The sequence below is a fragment of the Vulpes vulpes genome, chromosome X (assembly GCF_048418805.1).
Source record: "Vulpes vulpes isolate BD-2025 chromosome X, VulVul3, whole genome shotgun sequence".
Lineage (NCBI taxonomy): Eukaryota > Metazoa > Chordata > Mammalia > Carnivora > Canidae > Vulpes > Vulpes vulpes.
In genome coordinates this window covers 53,834,440-53,853,793 of record NC_132796.1, presented here as the reverse complement: position 1 = coordinate 53,853,793, position 19,354 = coordinate 53,834,440, and the positions used below count along the sequence as shown (strand labels likewise).

The 19,354-nt window shown below is 36.0% G+C and overlaps 1 protein-coding gene across 1 annotated transcript in view; it reads right to left on the bottom strand.

The window, feature by feature from the left end:
* Window positions 1–6,157: 6,157 nt before the first annotated feature.
* Window positions 6,158–19,354, bottom strand: part of CHIC1 (cysteine rich hydrophobic domain 1) — a 59,488-nt gene continuing 46,291 nt past the window's right edge. The window contains exons 4-6 of the mRNA XM_025988476.2: window positions 8,462–8,518; window positions 8,148–8,207; window positions 6,158–6,611 (exon numbers count right to left, since the gene is read on the bottom strand). Coding sequence (XP_025844261.1) covers window positions 6,561–6,611; window positions 8,148–8,207; window positions 8,462–8,518 — 168 coding nt within the window. The 3' untranslated portion in view covers window positions 6,158–6,560. The remainder of the gene's footprint in view (window positions 6,612–8,147; window positions 8,208–8,461; window positions 8,519–19,354) is intronic.

Below are 19,354 nucleotides of genomic sequence, written 5' to 3'. Positions count from 1 at the left end.
TAGTTCACAGGTGGGCATGCAAAGTAGTTTAGAAACAAATTCTTACTTAGGCAAATACCAAACACTGGGCACAACAAAGGCCTCCAAGGTGAATATATAGTGTGAATTACGTACAGGTTTAGATATAATATTAGCAAGTGCAGGAAGATATGCAATATGCAAAATAAAATTTTTAAAAGGAATCCTTAAGTAACCAACTTAGAATGATGAAAACATAGAAGAGAAGGAAGAAAGGGAGATGTACCAAAGGACACACAATTCATTAACATAGATTTGCACTTTATTGTAATTTTGCATCCTGAGATAATAAAATTTTATATCTGACAAGTGAACAAAAGAAGCAGCAGTGAAAGTTTCAGAGAGGCAAGTGTCCTTCATTTTGGCACAGCTGTAAATAGGTTGAGTTCTTTCAGGGGAGTGACTCTCAAACTAGGGAGAAAAATAAATTCATTCCACAAGGTATGTAACAATACAAGATGCATGAATATTCTTGGTTTGAATGGACATATCCATTTTTATTCTTTTCTGGTAAAGCTGTCCCAGTAGGAATCCTCTGCCAAAAAGTAGAAGTAGGCTTTTCAAATGGATATTTTGATCAATGCCCATTTTCCAGCTACCAGCATTTCCTGTTTTTGTAGCTGAGATTCATATTTGTATGTGGTTAGTCCAAGGAGGGCAAACTAGCTTGTTGATTATATAATTTCAAACATCTGTAATTTGTTCAAAGTTCAGGCATTAAAATAATTTTACACTATATACTTACTAGAAAAATGGAAAATTAAGAAAATTAAGTGAAGTAAAAAGCAACAAAATAAGCAGGACAAAAAGGGACATTTGAGAAATTATTGCTCATAATGAGTTTATACACAGAACTACTTTGAGACTCAGAAATTTTTTTTTGAGACTCAGAAATTGATATTTAGTCCAATGCTAGAACATATAACAGTTTCCACATTTGCAATCCTATGTGTGTATGTATAATTTACAAATACACACTCAATCAACTCAATTATCCTGGAACAGAAGAGAACAGAAGGCAGATTCTAATCTGAAGTTATATAGCCCAGTCTAGCCAAAACACACACACACACACACACACACACACCACAATTCAGCATTTCATTATTTAGGGACTGGTTTAAGTAACTCGTTGAGAGGGTCAAATAATCTTAGTTCCAAAAAAAAGAATCTTAGTTCCTTTACAAAAGTGGCCTCCAACATTTTCACCATAAGGATCCCTTTATTATTCCTTCCCCATGTTTTGAAGAATTTTATTTACTAAACTGTATGTAATAGCAGGCTTTTTCATTCTTTTATTAATCAAAAGCAGAACTGTCATTCAAAACTTCTGATCCGTGTGTGATAACCAGTATTATGTTAGGCAGGATTTAAAAAATCTAAGCAAAATGCATGGAAATTCAATGTTTTAGTTGGCTTATGCAGTAGAAATATTATGGGTAAATGTATGATTTCTAGTATGCTTTTTGAAGTATTAAAAAAGGTTCAAGGATGCCCTCACTGCTATCTTTATCTGTCCCAAGTTGGGAAACACTGATTTACATCCACCTGCTTTTCCTTCCTAAATCAAGTATTAACATAACACAATTACTCATGTTAACATATAAGGGATTAATAACAAAATTTACTACTGATAAAACAGATTAACTGCACCACTCATTCTGTAGGGTTTGACTGAGAAAGAAAACATAAAGACTTAAAGGAATCTATTTAGAAATTACAAAATTATGATATCCAGTATATATCTTTCAGTCAACTTCAAAAGCACATTAATATGTGAAAAAATCCTCAATTCCCCTGTGAGGTAGGTCCAGATTATTGTCCCCACTTCCACAATGAGGACATGAGGTACAGAGGAATTAAGCAGCAGAGCTAAGAATTAAACCAGAAGTGACTTGGGTTTGAATTCCATACTACTTCTCTTTCCGTCTAATAGCAATTTGTTCCAACAGATCCTTTTGAGGATATGGAACTTAGTAAGACACTGAAGCAGATATTGGATATTAAATTCTTCACATCAATTTCAAAGTGGATCCTCCCATATCTCCATTGTTGTCACAGTTATAATTCTTGCCTGGATACCAAAAACATAGATTCCACATATGCACAGCCCACAGACCTAAATCTTTAGTTCTTAGGGAAATTAAATTTATTTTTATTACCACAGAAGGGCTGATGTCTAGCAGGTATCAGGTTCTTTGAGTCTGTGTGACATGAACACGTATCAGCTAGGAGCCAGTTGGCAAATCAAACATTTACTGTGTGCAAGGCACTGTGAGAATTTCCACCAAGGGTAGAAGATCTGAGAAAAATCATTCTGGGATTCTGTAGAGAAAAATTTCCTAAGGATTCCTAGAATCAAAGCATGTTAGGTTATCTCTAATTTTCTGTCCAGCTCTAGGTTCAACCCCATGCTTTTACAGATGAATAGACGGATATGTAATTTAAGTGACTTGCCCAAAGCCCATGATATTAAATCATTTCCTCACTTAGTAAGAACCTGACAAAGTCCACAGAAAATGAATATATTCTCAGGTTGCCATCATCAAAATGAAAATGAAAAGCTGGCTCAGAATCAAAAAAGAGAAATTTGGGGCAAGATATGGATATACATATCTTTTCTTTTTTTTAGTCCTCATGTTACATAAACAAGTATTATTAATAAAATCTATTCCTTTTCTGTGAAAATTTTCCAATAGTTTACCATTTAAAGGAATTCCAACAATTTGACAATTGGTGCAAAATGCAAAATGAATTTTTTAATGCAGAATTTTAATAGGCATAAGAGGACTTAACTTTAATGAATTTGGGGATGTTATAATCAAATTAGCAAAACATATTTCCATATGTGAAACTGCTCAAACGAGTATATATAATTTTTATATCCTTCTAGGTCAACATAGTTAATTCTGATGAAATACTGTTTGGGGTTTTATGTTCAAGTACTGAGGTTTGATTTTAAGTGGTGGTTTATTTGTAAACAAAATTAAAATGCTAATAATTTTTAAAAGCTCTAATACATCTGGAAAAACCGTAGTTGTTCTAAGCCTTACAAATGTTGTTATGGAACATTTGTAAGGATGTGTATGGAACTTCATTCAAATTATGAAAAAATAAGAATAAATTTCATTAAAAATGGTAGGGTGCTAAATATTAACACAGATTAATTGATCACATATTAGTGTTTATAGATAATAATATAAATAGTATGTACATTAAATACTTAAGTGGATTTTGGTAGGGCTTCAATCCAAGACCACTGTTCTTCTAGAACCATATTAAATTACATATTTGCTAGCATTAGAATTATACCAGTTTTATAAGTGATTGATAGTCCAGTTCTGTAATATTTTATTACTAACATATATGATTAGGGGAAAACAAGGAAATAGGCTTTAAGTAATAGAAGAAATATAATATGCTAATGAAATATTGGTATATTTGAAAAAGATGGTTTTAAATTTCATGATCTGTCAATTTATCCATTCTGTTTCCTTCAAAATAAAACGTTATCTTTGTTGAAAAAAGACAAGGCACTTCTCCATCTAATTCTAACATCTGACTACAATGGTCTCTTTCTTAAATTAATATAGTGGGTAGGAGGGAACAAAAAGTAGTTGGAAAAGGTTAGGCCTTAATTTCTTTTTATACATAATTTAGGTGTTTAAAGGGGCATTGAGGATGGAGATGTGCAACGGAATGTTAGAGAAGGAACAGTTTTAACTTGTAATTTCAAAGCTTTGTGAGATCTATGTACTTTGGCAAATAGATGTTATTTTCTCTGGAACCTACCACAGCAGGTTTCATAAAAGAATATCATGTAACAAAGAAATTCAACTTTCTTCAACCTAAAAACAGCTTTCATAAGAATATTCTACTAACTTGATGGAAATATCCAAGTATGTTTTATCCTGAGGATAAAAGAAAACAAGGCCAATGGGGGAAGAATTAATGATCACACAGTGTACTTCGTCATTATACTTCGTCAATGGTGAATTCATTGCTGCCAATTTCATTGAAAATATCCCCCTCCAAAGCAGTCCAAAATACTCAACTGCTAATTAGCCCCCTACATAGGAAAATAGTTTGAAAAAACAATCATATAAGAAAGAAAAAAGAAAATTGGGTATTTTCTGAGTAGTTCAAGAAAATAAGATAAGCCAACCAGCATAATGAGCAATAAAACAATAAATTTAAAAACAATTAGAGTAGGTTTAAAAATTAAGTTTACAAACACTGGCAAATTATTTTTATGACAAATATTACTGTAACTTGAGTTATATTCTGTCACCTTCAGATGCACTCTATTTCTGTCTCGATATTTGTTTCATGGAAACAATTCACCACTTCTTGCTGTTCTTTGAGCAAACCAAGTGTGATTTATACATGGCAGAAAAAGTTACTATGACCAAATTCTAAATGTACAGAAGAAAATGAGATTTTAAGGATTGACACTCAAAATTATTCTATCATTGCTAATTAGAAATTTCATACTGTTCTGGAAAACAATTTTGGTATTAGTCACAGTTTGAAGCATAAACCTGATGATATTAGCTGGAGCATAAACCACAGATACAATTATTCCCTGACCTTAGCTATAAAACAAGACATTTGGTATGCATTTTCAGAGGTTTCCACCTTGTCTATAAAAATACATATTTAATTTTGCAGCAGACAGACAAATGATATTTGCAGGCACACATATTACAAGTTAGAAATTCTGGGTGGCTTGGTAGCACAGGGGTAATGGCGCTCTACAGTGGGAGGTGGAAAAGTGTGCAAACAATTAGAGTCATATCAAATAGTGTCTCTTTTTTCCCTCTTCTTTTACTGGTCCAGGACTATGGATTTCAAATTAGGCATGAATTTTAAAAGTGACTTTAAAAGACTTGAACTTGTATGAAAAAATGACTGTTCTCTTCACTGGGATAAATGTTTACCTAAAAATTTTTACTGAATGTACTAAGTAAGAGTTAAGATGACAAATAGGATATTACTGAATCTCAGATACTTTTAACTTATTTTTAGCAACAGGAATTACAAATAATGCCTATATACAGGCATACATTTGTAGTTGAATTAACACAATATAAAGCTTTAATTATGTTAAAAAATCAAACTAAGTGTGGTGTTCTCGTTCATCTTGTGAAGAGAAAAAGAAAAATAGGTACATATCAATAAAAAGGCTACATGTGTGGTGAATTTATAAACTAAAATACTTTTGTCTAAGTACCTATCTTTCCTCATTAATAATATCCAAATGTTTCAAAAAGATGTTCAAAAAATAATATTTTTATCAATGAATCAGCCACAAAGTATTCTTTAGATACAGCTTCTCAATTAGCCTTCTCTTTCCCAAAACAAAATATCAGAACTCCAAAAAGGGATTAGCAGTGGCTTTGAGTGAGGATCTAGACACCTCCCAGGACATCTGAAATCTTGAAAACACTCCTTTAAGATCATAATTGTGTATATTTTCAAATGAGGGAAAGGATACATAATGGGAAATAAATAAGGACAGTGAGGCTATGAAATGTGTCAGATGTCAAATGAATTTTTTGGGGGTGGGAGTGGAGGAAAAAATGGGAATTACTGGATTAAATGGAAAAACTAAGGTTCTTGGTTTCAGGTGCAACGCAGAATATATCAGACAATGATTTTAATTTTAATCCACTCGTTAACAAAGGGTAATCCTGCCCTACACCTGAAATTTTTAACAAACTCATTATGGCTCTGCCATAAAACAGCATGTTAACAGTCTATACATTCAAGAGGATGCTTGCAAACTTCATTCATATTAAAACCTATGCAGATTTGTTGGCAATACAGTAAGAGTAATATTACATTCTGTAAACCATGGCATATCACATTTTATGTTATGCAAAGAGACAGTATTTACAAGTTTTTTAAGAGTTTAAATATTTTATCCACTAACATAAGTGATAATTTAGCAAAGTGCAGGACAAAACCAGTGCTATTAATTGCATGTCCTTTAAAAGCAAGTAAGAGTAAAACCATTTCTAAAAGCTACCAAAAGCTAATTTACTTATGTCCAGTAAGGGATTACAGAGCATTAAGTAGCCTAGAAAACTGATGCATATTTAGAAACAGTGAGTATGAAAATTATAAGGCAGCATGCTCAGAACAAATTTTTGTTTTTGTTTTTTAAACACCAGCACTGATGTTTTATCTTTAGTGGCAACTATATATATACATATACGTCTCTGTGTGTGTATTTATTTAAAAACTGAGAGTGCAAAACACAAGCTTCATTTAACAAAAAAAAAGATGTGCAAATTTTCTTCTTAAACCAACACAAATAAAAGAGTAAAGGAGAATATTCTAAGGAAGAAGAAGAAGAAGAAGAAGAAGAAGAAGAAGAAGAAGAAGAAGAAATAATAATAATAATAATAATAATAATAATAATAATAATAAAGAATAAGTTGAACACAGTAAAGGAGACCATCTTCATTCCAAAATCATCTACAAGGCACTAAGGGTAGGAAATGACAAGTAACACAGAAGTGACTGAATCAAATTCCTCAGTCAGGCCGGAATATGGGATATTTTGGTAAGAATTCTATTAGTATTACCTGTAAAATAAAAACAAATAAGAATATATTGACAAAATAATTTTCATTTACTAGAACATATATAACCCAAGAAGTCTATAATCATTTTTCACAGGATTATACTTTGGTCCTCTGTATAAAGCAAGTGAAATATATAAAATGGTTATAGAAACAATTTACTACAAGTTATCATTAGATTAGCAATTAAACTGGCAAATATAACTATTTATTGTAGCTAAGTTTCTATGACCTAATTTACAATAGTTATTTGTTTAGGTGCAGAAAAGTAAACCCTCTTACATTATCATCTCCTTCTACACCTCCTCCCCCCCTCCCCTTTTTTTCTAACAAAGTAGAAGGGATTAAAACTGTTTTATACAGATTTGAAAAAATATCTTTATGTATATTACATCTATATATTTTTCAATTAAAGCAGTGATAATGGTTATTACTACCTTTTACAAGTTGTTTGCAAAAATAATGAAGTATCCAAATGGATTGATTAAAACATTTTAATTAAAGAAAGGATAGAAATATAATAAGAACCTAAGGTATTTATAAACATAAATTTATACATTAAATTTATATTTAACATTTTATTTATAAGTTTAATGTATAAACTTATAATACATTATATAAGGTATTTATCTATAGTGGATTTTCGATTTGTGGTCATTTGCACATTTTTTCCCTAGCTATTCAAAGTGGAGAAAACTAACATGATAATCCTTATTTATGATATGGAAATGGGATGTTTATACAGTAAATATATACTATATGCCAACAACTTGAAGCTTAGATAAATTTCATATTATTCTGAATTTTTTTTATTTTTTAAAAGATTTTATTTATTTATTCATGAGAGACAGAGAGAGAGAGAGAGAGAGAGAGAGAGAGAGGCAGAGACACAGGCAGAGGGAGAAGCAGGCTCCATGCAGGAAGCCTGATGACGGACTCATTTCTGGGACTCTGGGAACAGGCCCTGAGCCAAAGGCAGACAGACGCTCAACTGCCGAGCCACCCAGGTGACCCTCTTTTGAATGTTTATGATGCTGAAGTTACCATATTGGCTATATGTTGTGTTTTGTGATTAAGATTGTATAGATTTCAGTAAAAAAAGCCTATGATTTCTTTATTAAAAATTAAATGTTAAGCTAAGACAAAAACCAGGAACATGAATTCAGAATTCAATTACTATTTTATGCAAGTTTTGTCAAGATCACATTTAGAAATACTTTGTTCAACAGCAGCTGTGCCCATTACCAATATGTGATGGTCTATACCTATATGAAAAGATTAAGGTTGTACCATGTTTTCATTGGAGAATACTACCTGAGATTTTTCTCGGATCTAAGTAATTACTAGCCTTCAAGATATTTTATGTTGGCTATAAATCTAAGGAAGATGGAAGGAAATCTCTATGTTCCAAATGACAAAAGTTTAGGCTGAGTAGAGAAAAGGTAGAAAGAAGAACTGACAAATGATAAATAAGCATGGTAAAATGTAACATTTAGAATGGAATCCAAAAAAAGTAATTAGAAACAACAGCATACTTACATATTCCATCATATTGCTAGTTTCGCATTTCCTTTTAGTCAACTTCCAGTGCAAAGCAAGCTAAGAAAGTACAGTTAAGAATTTTAATATCAACTTATATTATTACCTATAACATTAGAATAAATCACTGAGAGCCATCCAGGAATAAGCATAAGATACATAATATAACATTTAAAAACAACTTGTAAAGAATATACATTAAAATTGAATATTAGTTCTTTAATCCATTCTTTTGTGGCCTGAAAAATTCCCATTTTTTTAATATAATAATGCAAATATATAAATGGGGCATTTACTTGCTTAAACTTTCTTACCTTGTGATATAATCTGTTATTTTCCCATTCTAATAACTTCTGAATTGATCTTCTGGTCTAAGAGAAAGAATCAAGACTTTGTTACAAGATGAAATGAAGAACTTTGTAAATTATGTGTATCTATATTTTTCTGCTTATTTGTAAAATCCAATTATTTTCTCTTCTTGTTTTTCCTTTAGAAATCAGAAAAAAGCAATGTAACTGACAGAAACTTCCAAAAGAGGAGTAATATTATGAGCAATTATTATACTGTTAATATAAGATCTCTCTCTCCCTCTCTTCATACACCCACACCTATATATATGAGATTTTAGTATATGCTTTTCAAAATGAAATATGTACAAATTGTTCTGTGTTATGCATTCACTGGATTATTGTGAAATCATTACCAATACCACTAGTAGTCCATTTATGGACTTAATCTTGACTTTCACATACCTTTCCATAGGGTTACTTTTTCTATATACATGTAATATGCCAAGTTAATCTGAATCCTCACAGAAAGCTTTCTCATGAGGTCCTAGCACAATGCCTGGCATATAGTAGTCACTCGAGGCAAAGTATACAAACTGAATGAAGCAAGCCAACATATATCAGAATTTCCACTGAAAAGAACATGTTAAAAACAGCTAATCAGAAAAATTGTATTTAAAGGAAAAATATCAATGAGAAGCAGCACAGTCCTAAACAAGGGGACAGAGGGTGAATTTCTCTATTTGGAGCGCACATATTTTGTAGGGAGGAAGAAAAGTTTGCAAAACCTTCAAAAAATTAAAATAAAAGATTATACATTTTCAACTCTTATTTGGAAGAGCTGGTTTCTGATAAAGAAGTCATTGTTACTTTTTTTAAAGATTTTATTTATTTATTCATGAGAGACACACACACACACACAGAGAGAGAGAGAGAGAGAGAGAGAGAGAGAGAGAGAGAGAGGCAGAGACACAGGCAGAGGGAGAAGCAGGCTCCATGCAGGGAGCCTGACGTGGGACTCGATCCTGGGTCTCCAGGATCAGGCCCTGGGCTGAAGGCGGTGCTAAACCGCTGAGCCACCCGGGCTACCCAAATTTTAAAATTACTTAAAATTAAATGACATACAAACTTGTATCTATAATGATTTCCAAAGCACCAACATAAGAAACTACTCTATTTGTTTAATTATGTAAGCTAAAATCAATGGCAATTGTATTCAGCTCATTCACAGTGGGCCAGATCAGCAACAATGCCAGCTAGAGTATACCTTAGGGCTACTGTACTTGATAGAATCCCTGTAAACAAAATCAGATGGGTAACAAAGAGACTGAATTAATAATTATAAATCTTTTTGCAAAGAAAAACCCAGGTCCAGACGGTTTCAATGATGAGTTCTACCAAACAGTTAAAGAGGAAATAGTGCCATGAATACAAACACAAACTCAACAAAATACTAGCAAACTGAATCTAACAACGTATGAAAAAGATTATATATTATGACCAAGTGGAATTTATTTGAGGAACACAAAAATAAATTGGTACAATATTAATAAAGGAAAAAATGACATGATCATCTTCATAGTTTTAGAAAAAGCCCTGGACAAAAGCCAGTATCTATTCATGATAAAAATCCTACAAAAACTAGGAATAAATTTAAACTTCCTCAACTTAATAAAGGTCATCAATGAAAAAACTGCAGCTAATATACTTAATGGAGAGAGATTGTTTTCCTCTTTAGATCAGGAAAAAGGGATGCCTGGGTCGTTCAATGGTTGAGCATCTGCCTTTGGCTCAGGTCATGATCCAAGGGTCCTGGGGTGGAGTCCCACATTAGGCTCCCTGCAGGTAGCATGCTTCTCCCTCTGCCTCTCTCTGTGTGTCTCTTATGAACCAATACATAAAATCTTTAAAAAAAAGTTCAGGAAAAAGACAAGAATGTCTCTTCTCACTACTTTTATTAAACATTGTACTAGAAAGTATAGTGTGGGCAATTAGACGAAAGTAAGAAATAAAAGGTATCCAGATTGGAAAAAAAAAGTGAAATCATCTTCATTTGTAGACATGATCCTGCATAGAGAAAACCCTAAGGGATTTGAAACTATGCTCCATAGGGTTAATGAAGTTAAAACGGTCACCAGCAAGACCCTCAGTGACTACTCCTTCTTCACAAGAATGTTATCCTTATCTTTTAGAGGCAAACAACAGGAAGAGCTTGGGTAGGCTTAGACTAGTTTGAGCTTGACCACAGACTCACACTTGTGCAGATGGACCATGGAATGTCTGACAGTAACTTCTACTTCATTATAATCTCTGCCCAAGGAGGAATACAAACCTCATTAGCATAACATACAATGCATGTAAAGGCCTATTTCCTAAATACGCGTATATGATAAACCTCTACATGCAACGACAAATCTCTCCCCAACTTTTCTGAATATTCATCCTATCCCTAAATAAAAGAAATCCATTTATCTCCACTCAGGAGTCATGGCTTTGGAAGCTATTTCTCATGATTTCCTTATTTGTTGAAGTAAAGTTTTGTGTGACAACTTCACCTGTTTGTAACTCACCAAGGAGTGAACTCACTTTAGTTGTTAGGTTACAAATTCACTAAAACATTACCTGTTTGTAACTCACCAAGGAGTGAACTCACTTTAGTTGTTAGGTTACAAATTCACTAAAACATTACCTGAATAAGTAAATTCAAGTTTGCAGGAAATGAGATGTTGATAGGTAGAATTCTGGCCTCCATGATCTTCACCTCCTGGAGTTATAGCTGTGAATATGTTACACTACATTGCAAAAGGGATACTGAAGATGTAATTAAAGTTACTATTTGGCTTTAAAATAGGGAGAGATTATCCTGGATTACTATGGTGGACCTGATGTAATCTTAAAAGCTCTTAAAAGTAGAGAACTTTTGGGGCACCTGAGTGGCTCAGTGGTTGAGTGTATGCCTTTGGCACAGGTTGTAATCCTGGGGTCTTGGGATGGAGTCCCACATCGGACTCTCTGCAGGGAGTCTGCTTCTCCCTCAGCCTATGTCTCTGCCTCTCTCTCTGTGTCTCTCATGAATAAATAAAATCTTTAAAAAAGAGCAGAGAACTTTTTCTGGCACATGGAAGGACAATCAGAGGGATTTGAAGCATAAGAAGAATTCAAACCACCATTGCTAGCTTTAAGACAGAAAGGGCCATATAAGAAGGAAATGATTTCTGCCAAAATCTGAGTGAGTTTGTAAGCAAATTCTTTCCCTGAATCTCTAGAAAGAAATACAGCCCTGCCATCACCTTGATTTTGAACTTGTGAGATCCTAATATGAGAACTCAATTCAGCCACGCTCAGACTTTTTTTTTTAAGATTTATTTACCCATGAGAGACAGAGAGAGAGAGAGAGAGAGGGAGAGAGAGAGAGAGAGAGAGAGAGAGAGGCAGAGACACAGGCAGAGGGAGGAGAAGCAGGCTCCATGCAGGGAGCCTGATGCCAGACTTGATCCTGGGTCTCCAGGATCATGCCCTGGGCCGAAGGCGGTGCTGAACTGCTGAGACACCTGGGCTGCCCACACGCTCAGACTTCTATGAAATAATAAAAGGTATTGTTCTAAGCCATTAAGTTTGTTACACTAGATAGAAAAATATAAGGATCAACCTATAAAAATCAATTGTATTTGTATATACTAGTAATGAACAATCTGAAAAGGAGAGTAACAGACCTTTTACAATATATTAAGAATAAAATATTTAGAAATAAATTTGATAAAGGAAGTATAAGACTTATAAATTGAAAAACAAAAAAAACTCTCCTAAAATACCCTAAAGAAGAGGTAAATAAATGGAGAGATATCCTATGTTCATGAATCAGAAGACTCATGGAATAGCATTCACAACAATGATGCTGGAACAATTGGATATCCAAAAGAAAAATTATAAACTCAGATACCTATCTCACACCATGCACAAAAATTAATTCAAAATGGATCAAAGACCTAACCATAAGAGGTAAAATTTTAAAACTACAATATAGGAGTAAATCTTTGTGATCTTGAGTTAGGCAAAGCCCTTTTAGATATGATGCAAAAAGCACAAGCAAGAAAAATTTAAATATGACCTAATCAAAATTTAAAATTTTTGTGTGTCAAAGATATCAAGAAAGTGAGAGTCCTTCCAGAATGGCCATGTGAGGATCTTAGGAAAATCTCTTCCTTGTAGAGACAACTATTAAACTGATCAGTATTAGCAAGGATACTCAATCAAATGTTCCAGAGACTGATCAAAGGGATTACAATAGATTGAGAAGTATTTATTCAACAAAGTTATAGATAATAGCTAAGAATACTGGGAGGCCTTGGTAATGATGCTAGGCAATACACCCATATCTCCACTGCTCTACCTTGTGGAAGCACTATTTTAACAAGGTTGGGAGCTGAGTGCCAGGTGGTTCCCCATAGCTCCTAGCTCCCTGGAGTGGAACTGCTTTCCTGGGTAGTTTCGGCACGGCAACAACTCTGTGTTGCAGAAAGTCTACATTGCATGGGTTGTGGCATCAGGGGAGCATCTACTTCCCTACTGTCAACTTTGCAAAATTGGCAACAGTTGGTGAAGAGAGCAGTCCCTCTTTTTGGCACATATCCATATTGTGGGAAAACTGATTTACTTGGCTAGACCACTAAGTGGCAGTTCCCATCTTCCAAGGGCAGACATATTCTGGGTAGATTTGAAAGATGGTGAATATTAGCAGATCACACCCTCTGGCTCTGGGCTAAAAAAACCCACAGCTAATATCATACCAAATAAGAAAAAAATCATAAGTCCCAAAATTATACCAAAGACTGAAAGTTTTTCTTCTAGGACAGGAAAAAGACAATGATGCCCATGTTTGCCACTTCTATTCAAGACACTACTGGAAATTCTAGACAGGTCAGTTAGGCAAGAAAAGCAAAGACATTTAAATTGGAAAGGAAGAAGTAAAATTATCTCTGTTGGCAGGTGATATTATCTTATGTGTAGAAAATAAAAAAAAAATACAAAAAAATCTGTTAGCACTAACAAATTCAGCAATGTTTCATGATACAAAATCAACATGCAAAATTCAGTTGCATTTCTACACAATAATAATTCAAAAAAGAAATTAAGAAAATAATTACATTTACAATAGCACCAAAAAGAATAAAATACTTAATAATAAACTTAAAGAGGTGAAAGACTGGTAACACAGAAAACTACAAAACATTGTTAAAAGAATTTAAAAACCTAAATAAATGTAAAGGCATCCTATGTTCATGGGCTACAAGACTTAATATTGCTAAGATGACAGTGTTGTCCAAAATGATCTATAGATTCAATGGAATCCTTATTGGAATCCCAGTGACTTTCTTGTAGAAATAGAAAAACATCCTAAAATTCATATGGAATCAAGAGACCACTATTAGGCAGCAATCTTGAAAATGAACAAATATGAAAGACTCACATTTCCTGATTCCATAACATATTACACAGCAATAGTAACCAAAACACAAACAAACAAATATGGTACTGGAATAAAGATAGATATATAGACCAATGGAATAGAGTAGAGCCCAGAAATAAACCTTTGAATGTATACGGTCAACTTCAACTGTTTTTTGACAAGAGTGCCAACCATCCAATGGGGGAAAAGGAATAGTCTTCAATAAATGCTGCAAGGAAAACTGGATATCCACATGCAAAAAATATTAAGCTGGACCCTACATTTACACCATATACAAAAATTAACTCAAAATGGACTAAAGAACCAAACATAAGAGTGAAAACTATAACTATAAACATATATATATATGAATATAAACCATTTTATTTTATATATAAACCAGAATATATAAAAACTGCCCCAACTCAACAACAAAAAACAGCTTAGATGCAAAATGAACAAAATACCTAATACTAGAAATGGCTAATAGCACATGTAAAAATGCTCAACCCTAGTCAGAGAAATGCAAATCATAATCACAGTAAAACAACACTTCACACCTATCTGAGTGGCTATTACCAATAAAATGGAAAATAGCTAATGTTGGTGAAGATCTGCAGAAATTGGAATCTTTGTGCATTACTGATGGGAATGTAAAATGGTGTAGCTCCAATGGAAGTTTGGCAGTTTCTCAAAAAGTTAAATAATTGCCATGTGATCCAGCAATTCTACTCCTATGTATAGTTCCCAAAAGAACTGAAAGCAGGACTTGACCAGATATTTGTATGGCAATGTTAAATGCAGTATTATTCACAATCGACAAAAGGTAGAAAGAATTCAGGTGTCCATCAACTGATGAGTGGATAAACAATGTGGAATATATATAGAATGGACTGTTATTCAGCCAAATAAAGGAATGAAGTTCTAAAACATGCTATGACATGGATGAACCTTGAAGACATTATGCTAAGAGAAATAAGCTAAGTGATTTAATGCCAAGACAAATATGGAATTACTCTATTTATATGAGGTATCCAGGATAGGCAAATTTGTCGATACAGAAAGTAGATTAGAGGTTATCAGGTTCTGAGGGGAAGGGGAATGAGGAGTTATTACTTAATGGCTACAGAGTTTCTGCTAAAAAGGCATGAAAAAGATTTGGAAATAGGTAATAGTACTTACATTGTGAATGTAATTAATGCCACTAAATCCTTAAAATGGTAAATGTTATGTGTATTTTACCACTATAACACATTTTCAGAAAAATCCAGTAAGCACAGTAGAAACCAAAAAAAAAAAAGATATCATTAGCTGACCAAAATATAAGTAATTTCTGTACAATATAGATGATCCCATCCTTAAATGAAAAACTGAACTCTAAAAAATTATAGCCTGACTGCAGATATCTTGGTATGAAGGTATAGAAGCCTGAAAAAGAAGTAAAGATGAATTTAAAGTAACTTTAAATGTGCACAGCAAGGAGGACATATGCACCCAAAAGAAATTAAGTTTTTTTTTTAGATTTTCTTTATTTATTCATGAGAGACACACACACACACACAGAGGCAGAGACACAGGCAGAGGGAGAAGCAGGCTCCATGCTGGGAGCCTGACGTGGGACTCGATCCCGGGTCTCCAGGATCACGCCCTGGGCTGAAGGCAGCACTAAACCGCTGAGCCACCTGGGCTACCCAGAAATTAAGATTCTTATAATAAAGGAATATAATATACCATGCCATGACCAGAAATTTAAAAAAGAAATTATGTTGTCAATGGCTCATTAATATCTACAAGGAGACAAATTATTAAAAAGAATCAAATGGAATTCTGTAGTTGAGAAGTACAAAACTGATATAAAAGAAGAGAAAGTAAGTTTGAGCTGAAGAATAATCAGTGAACTTGAAGACAGATCAGAAGATAATATGTAATCTCAAAGCACAGAAAAATAGAATGAAGGAAAATGAAAACAGCCTCAGAGAAATGTTAGACATCATTAAAGGCACTAACATACATAATCTTTTTTTTTTTTTTTTTAAATTTTTATTTATGATAGTCACAGAGAGAGAGAGAGAGAGAGAGAGAGGCAGAGGGAGAAACAGGCTCCATGCACCGGGAGCCCGACGTGGGACTCGATCCCGGGTCTCCAGGATCACGCCCTGGGCCAAAGGCAGGCGCCAAACTGCTACGCCACCCAGGGATCCCGCACTAACATACATATATTGGGAGTATCAGAAAAATACGAAAACAAAACAGAAGAAATACTTAAAGAAATAATGTGAAAATTTCTACATTTAGTGAAAAACACTTATATTTCTAGGAAGCTAAAGAGCTCCAAGCAGGAATAAACCACAAGGAGATCCAGAGCAGATACATAACAGTATATATTGAAAAACAGAAAACAGAAAATCATGAAAGTAGCAAGATAAAATGACTCATTACTTACAAGGAAACTACAGTAGGATAAATAGCTGATGTCTGATTAGAAACAATGTAAGGGGGCACCTGGGTGGCTCAATGGTTGAGCGTCTGCCTTTGGCTCAGGGCATGAACAAGCTTGAAAAGGATGGGGGCAGCCTGGGTGGCTCAGAGGTTTAGAGCCTGCCTTCAGCCCAGGACCTGATCCTGGAGACCCAGGATCTAGTCCCATATTGGGATCCTTGCAGGGAGTCAGCTTCTCCCTCTGCCTATATCTCTGCTTCTCTCTCTGTGTCTCTCATGAGTAAATAAACCTTTTAAAAAAGAAACAATATAGGACAGAAGACAGTAGGATAAAAAATTGAAAGTGATGAAAGAAAAAAAGATTGTCAACCAAGAAATCCATATGCATCAAAATTAACTTTAGAAAATTAAGGTAGGGGATCCCTGGGTGGCGCAGCGGTTTGGCGCCTGCCTTTGGCCCAGGGCGCGATCCAGGAGACCCTGGATCGAATCCCACGTCAGGCTCCCGGTGCATGGAGCCTGCTTCTCCCTCTGCCTGTGTCTCTGCCTCTCTCTCTCTCTCTCTCTGTAACTATCATAAATAAATAAAAAAAATTAAAAAAAAAAAAAAAAAGAAAATTAAGGTAGGAGGAGCGGCAAGATGGCGGAAGAGTAGGGTCCCCAAGTCACCTGTCCCCAACAAATTACCTAGATAACCTTCAAATCATCCTGAAAATCTACGAATTCGGCCTGAGATTTAAAGAGAGACCAGCTGGAATGCTACAGTGAGAAGAGTTCGCGCTTCTATCAAGGTAGGAAGACGGGGAAAAAGAAATAAAGAAACAAAAGGCCTCCAAGGGGGAGGGGCCCCGCGAGGAGCCAGGCTAAGGCCGGGGCGAGTGTCCCCAGGACAAGAGAGCCCCGACCCGGAGAAGCAGGAGCTGCACCAACCTTCCCGGGTGGAAAGGGGCTTGCAGGGATTTGGAAGAGGACCCAGGAGGGCGGGGATGACCTCAGGCTCCCTGGGACACTAACAGGCACCTGCGGCGCGCGCAGGAGAGTGCGCCGAGCTCCCTAAGGGCTGCAGCGTGCAAGGCGGGACCCAGAGGAGCTCGGAGGGGCTCGGGCGGCAGTTCTGCGCGGAGGGGGCTGCGCGACTCCGGGAGCAGCTCGGTGGCGGCTGGGGCAGAGGAAGAAGCTCCGTGCGGAGGGGGCTGCGCGGCTCCGGGAGCAGCCTGGAGGGGCTGGGGCAGCAGCTCCGCGGAGGGGGCTGCGCGGCCACAGCGCGAATCCAACAGCGCAGGCACCCAAGCACAGGGCACCGGGACACAGCCCAGGATCCGGCCTCCCCCCGGGACAGGCAGAGGCCGGGAGGGCCCAGGACAGCAAGTACACTCCTGCCCGGGGCTGAGCAGATCAGCGGTCCTGCCCTGGAGCCTCCAGGCCCTGCAGACGGAGAGCCCCGGAGTTACTGCGCGGGCTGCATCCAGATTTCCAGAGCTACCGTAGCCACTGTGGCTGTTCCTCCTGGGGCCTCACGGGGTAAACAACCCCCACTGAGCCCTGCACCAGGCAGGGGGCAGAGCAGCTCCCCCAAGTGCTAATACCTGAAAATCAGCACAACAGGCCCCTTCCCCAGAAGACCAGCTAGACGGACCAGTTCCAGAGGAAGTCAAGGGACTTAAAGTATACAGAATCAAAAGATACTCCCCCGTGTTTTTTGTTTTTTGTTTTTTGTTTTGTTTTGTGTTTTTTTTCTTTCTTTTTGATTTCTGATTGCTTCCCCCACCCCTTTTTTTCACCTTTCTTTTTCTTTTTCTTTTTCTTCTCTTTTTTCCCTTTTTTTCTTCTTTCTCTTTTTTCTTTTTCTCTTTTCTTTCCTTCTCTTTTTCTCCTTTTCCCAATACAACTTGTTTTTGGCCACTCTGCACTGAGCAAAATGACTAGAAGGAAAACCTCACCTCAAAAGAAAGAATCAGAAACAGTCCTCTCTCCCACAGAGTTACAAAATCTGGATTACAATTCAATGTCAGAAAGCCAATTCAGAAGCGCTATTATAAAGCTACTGGTGGCTCTAGAAAAAAGCATAAAGGACCCAAGAGACTTTATGACTGCAGAATTTAGATCCAATCAGGCAGAAATTAAAAATCAATTGAATGAGATGCAATCCAAACTAGAAGTCCTAACAACGAGGGTTAACGAGGTGGAAGAACGAGTGAGTGACATAGAAGACAAGTAGATGGCAAAGAGGGAAACTGAGGAAAAAAGAGACAAACAATTAAGAGACTCTGAAGACAGATTAAGGGAAATAAACGACGGCCTGAGGAAGAAAAACCTACGTTTAACAGGGGGTCCCGAAGGCGCCGAAAGGGACAGAGGGCCAGAATATGTATTTGAACAAATCCTAGCTGAGAACATTCCTAATCCGGTAAGGGAAACAGACATTCAGATCCAGGAAACAGAGAGATCCCCCCCGAAAACCAATAAAAACCGTTCAACACCTCGACAATTAATAGTGAAGCTTGCAAATTCCAAAGATAAGGAGAAGATCCTTAAAGCAGCAAGAGAAAAAAAGTCCCTGACTTTTATGGGGAGGAGTATTAGGGTAACAGCAGACCTCTCCACAGAGACCTGGCAGGCCACAAAGGGCTGGCAGGATATATTCAGGGTCCTAAATGAGAAGAACATGCAACCAAGAATACTTTATCCAGCAAGGCTCTCATTCAAAATGGAAGGAGAGATAAAGAGCTTCCAAGACAGGCAGGAACTGAAAGAATATGTGACCTCCAAACCAGCTCTGCAAGAAATTTTAAGGGGGACTCTTAAAATTCCCCTTTAAGAAGAAGTTCAGTGGAACAATCCACAAAAACAAGGACTGAATAGATATCATGATGACACTAAACTCATATCTGTCAATAGTAACTCTGAACGTGAACGGGCTTAATGACCCCATCAAAAGCCTCAGTGTTTCAGAATGGATAAAAAAGCAGGACCCATCTATTCGCTGTCTACAAGAGACTCATTTTAGACAGAAGGACACCTACAACCTGAAAATA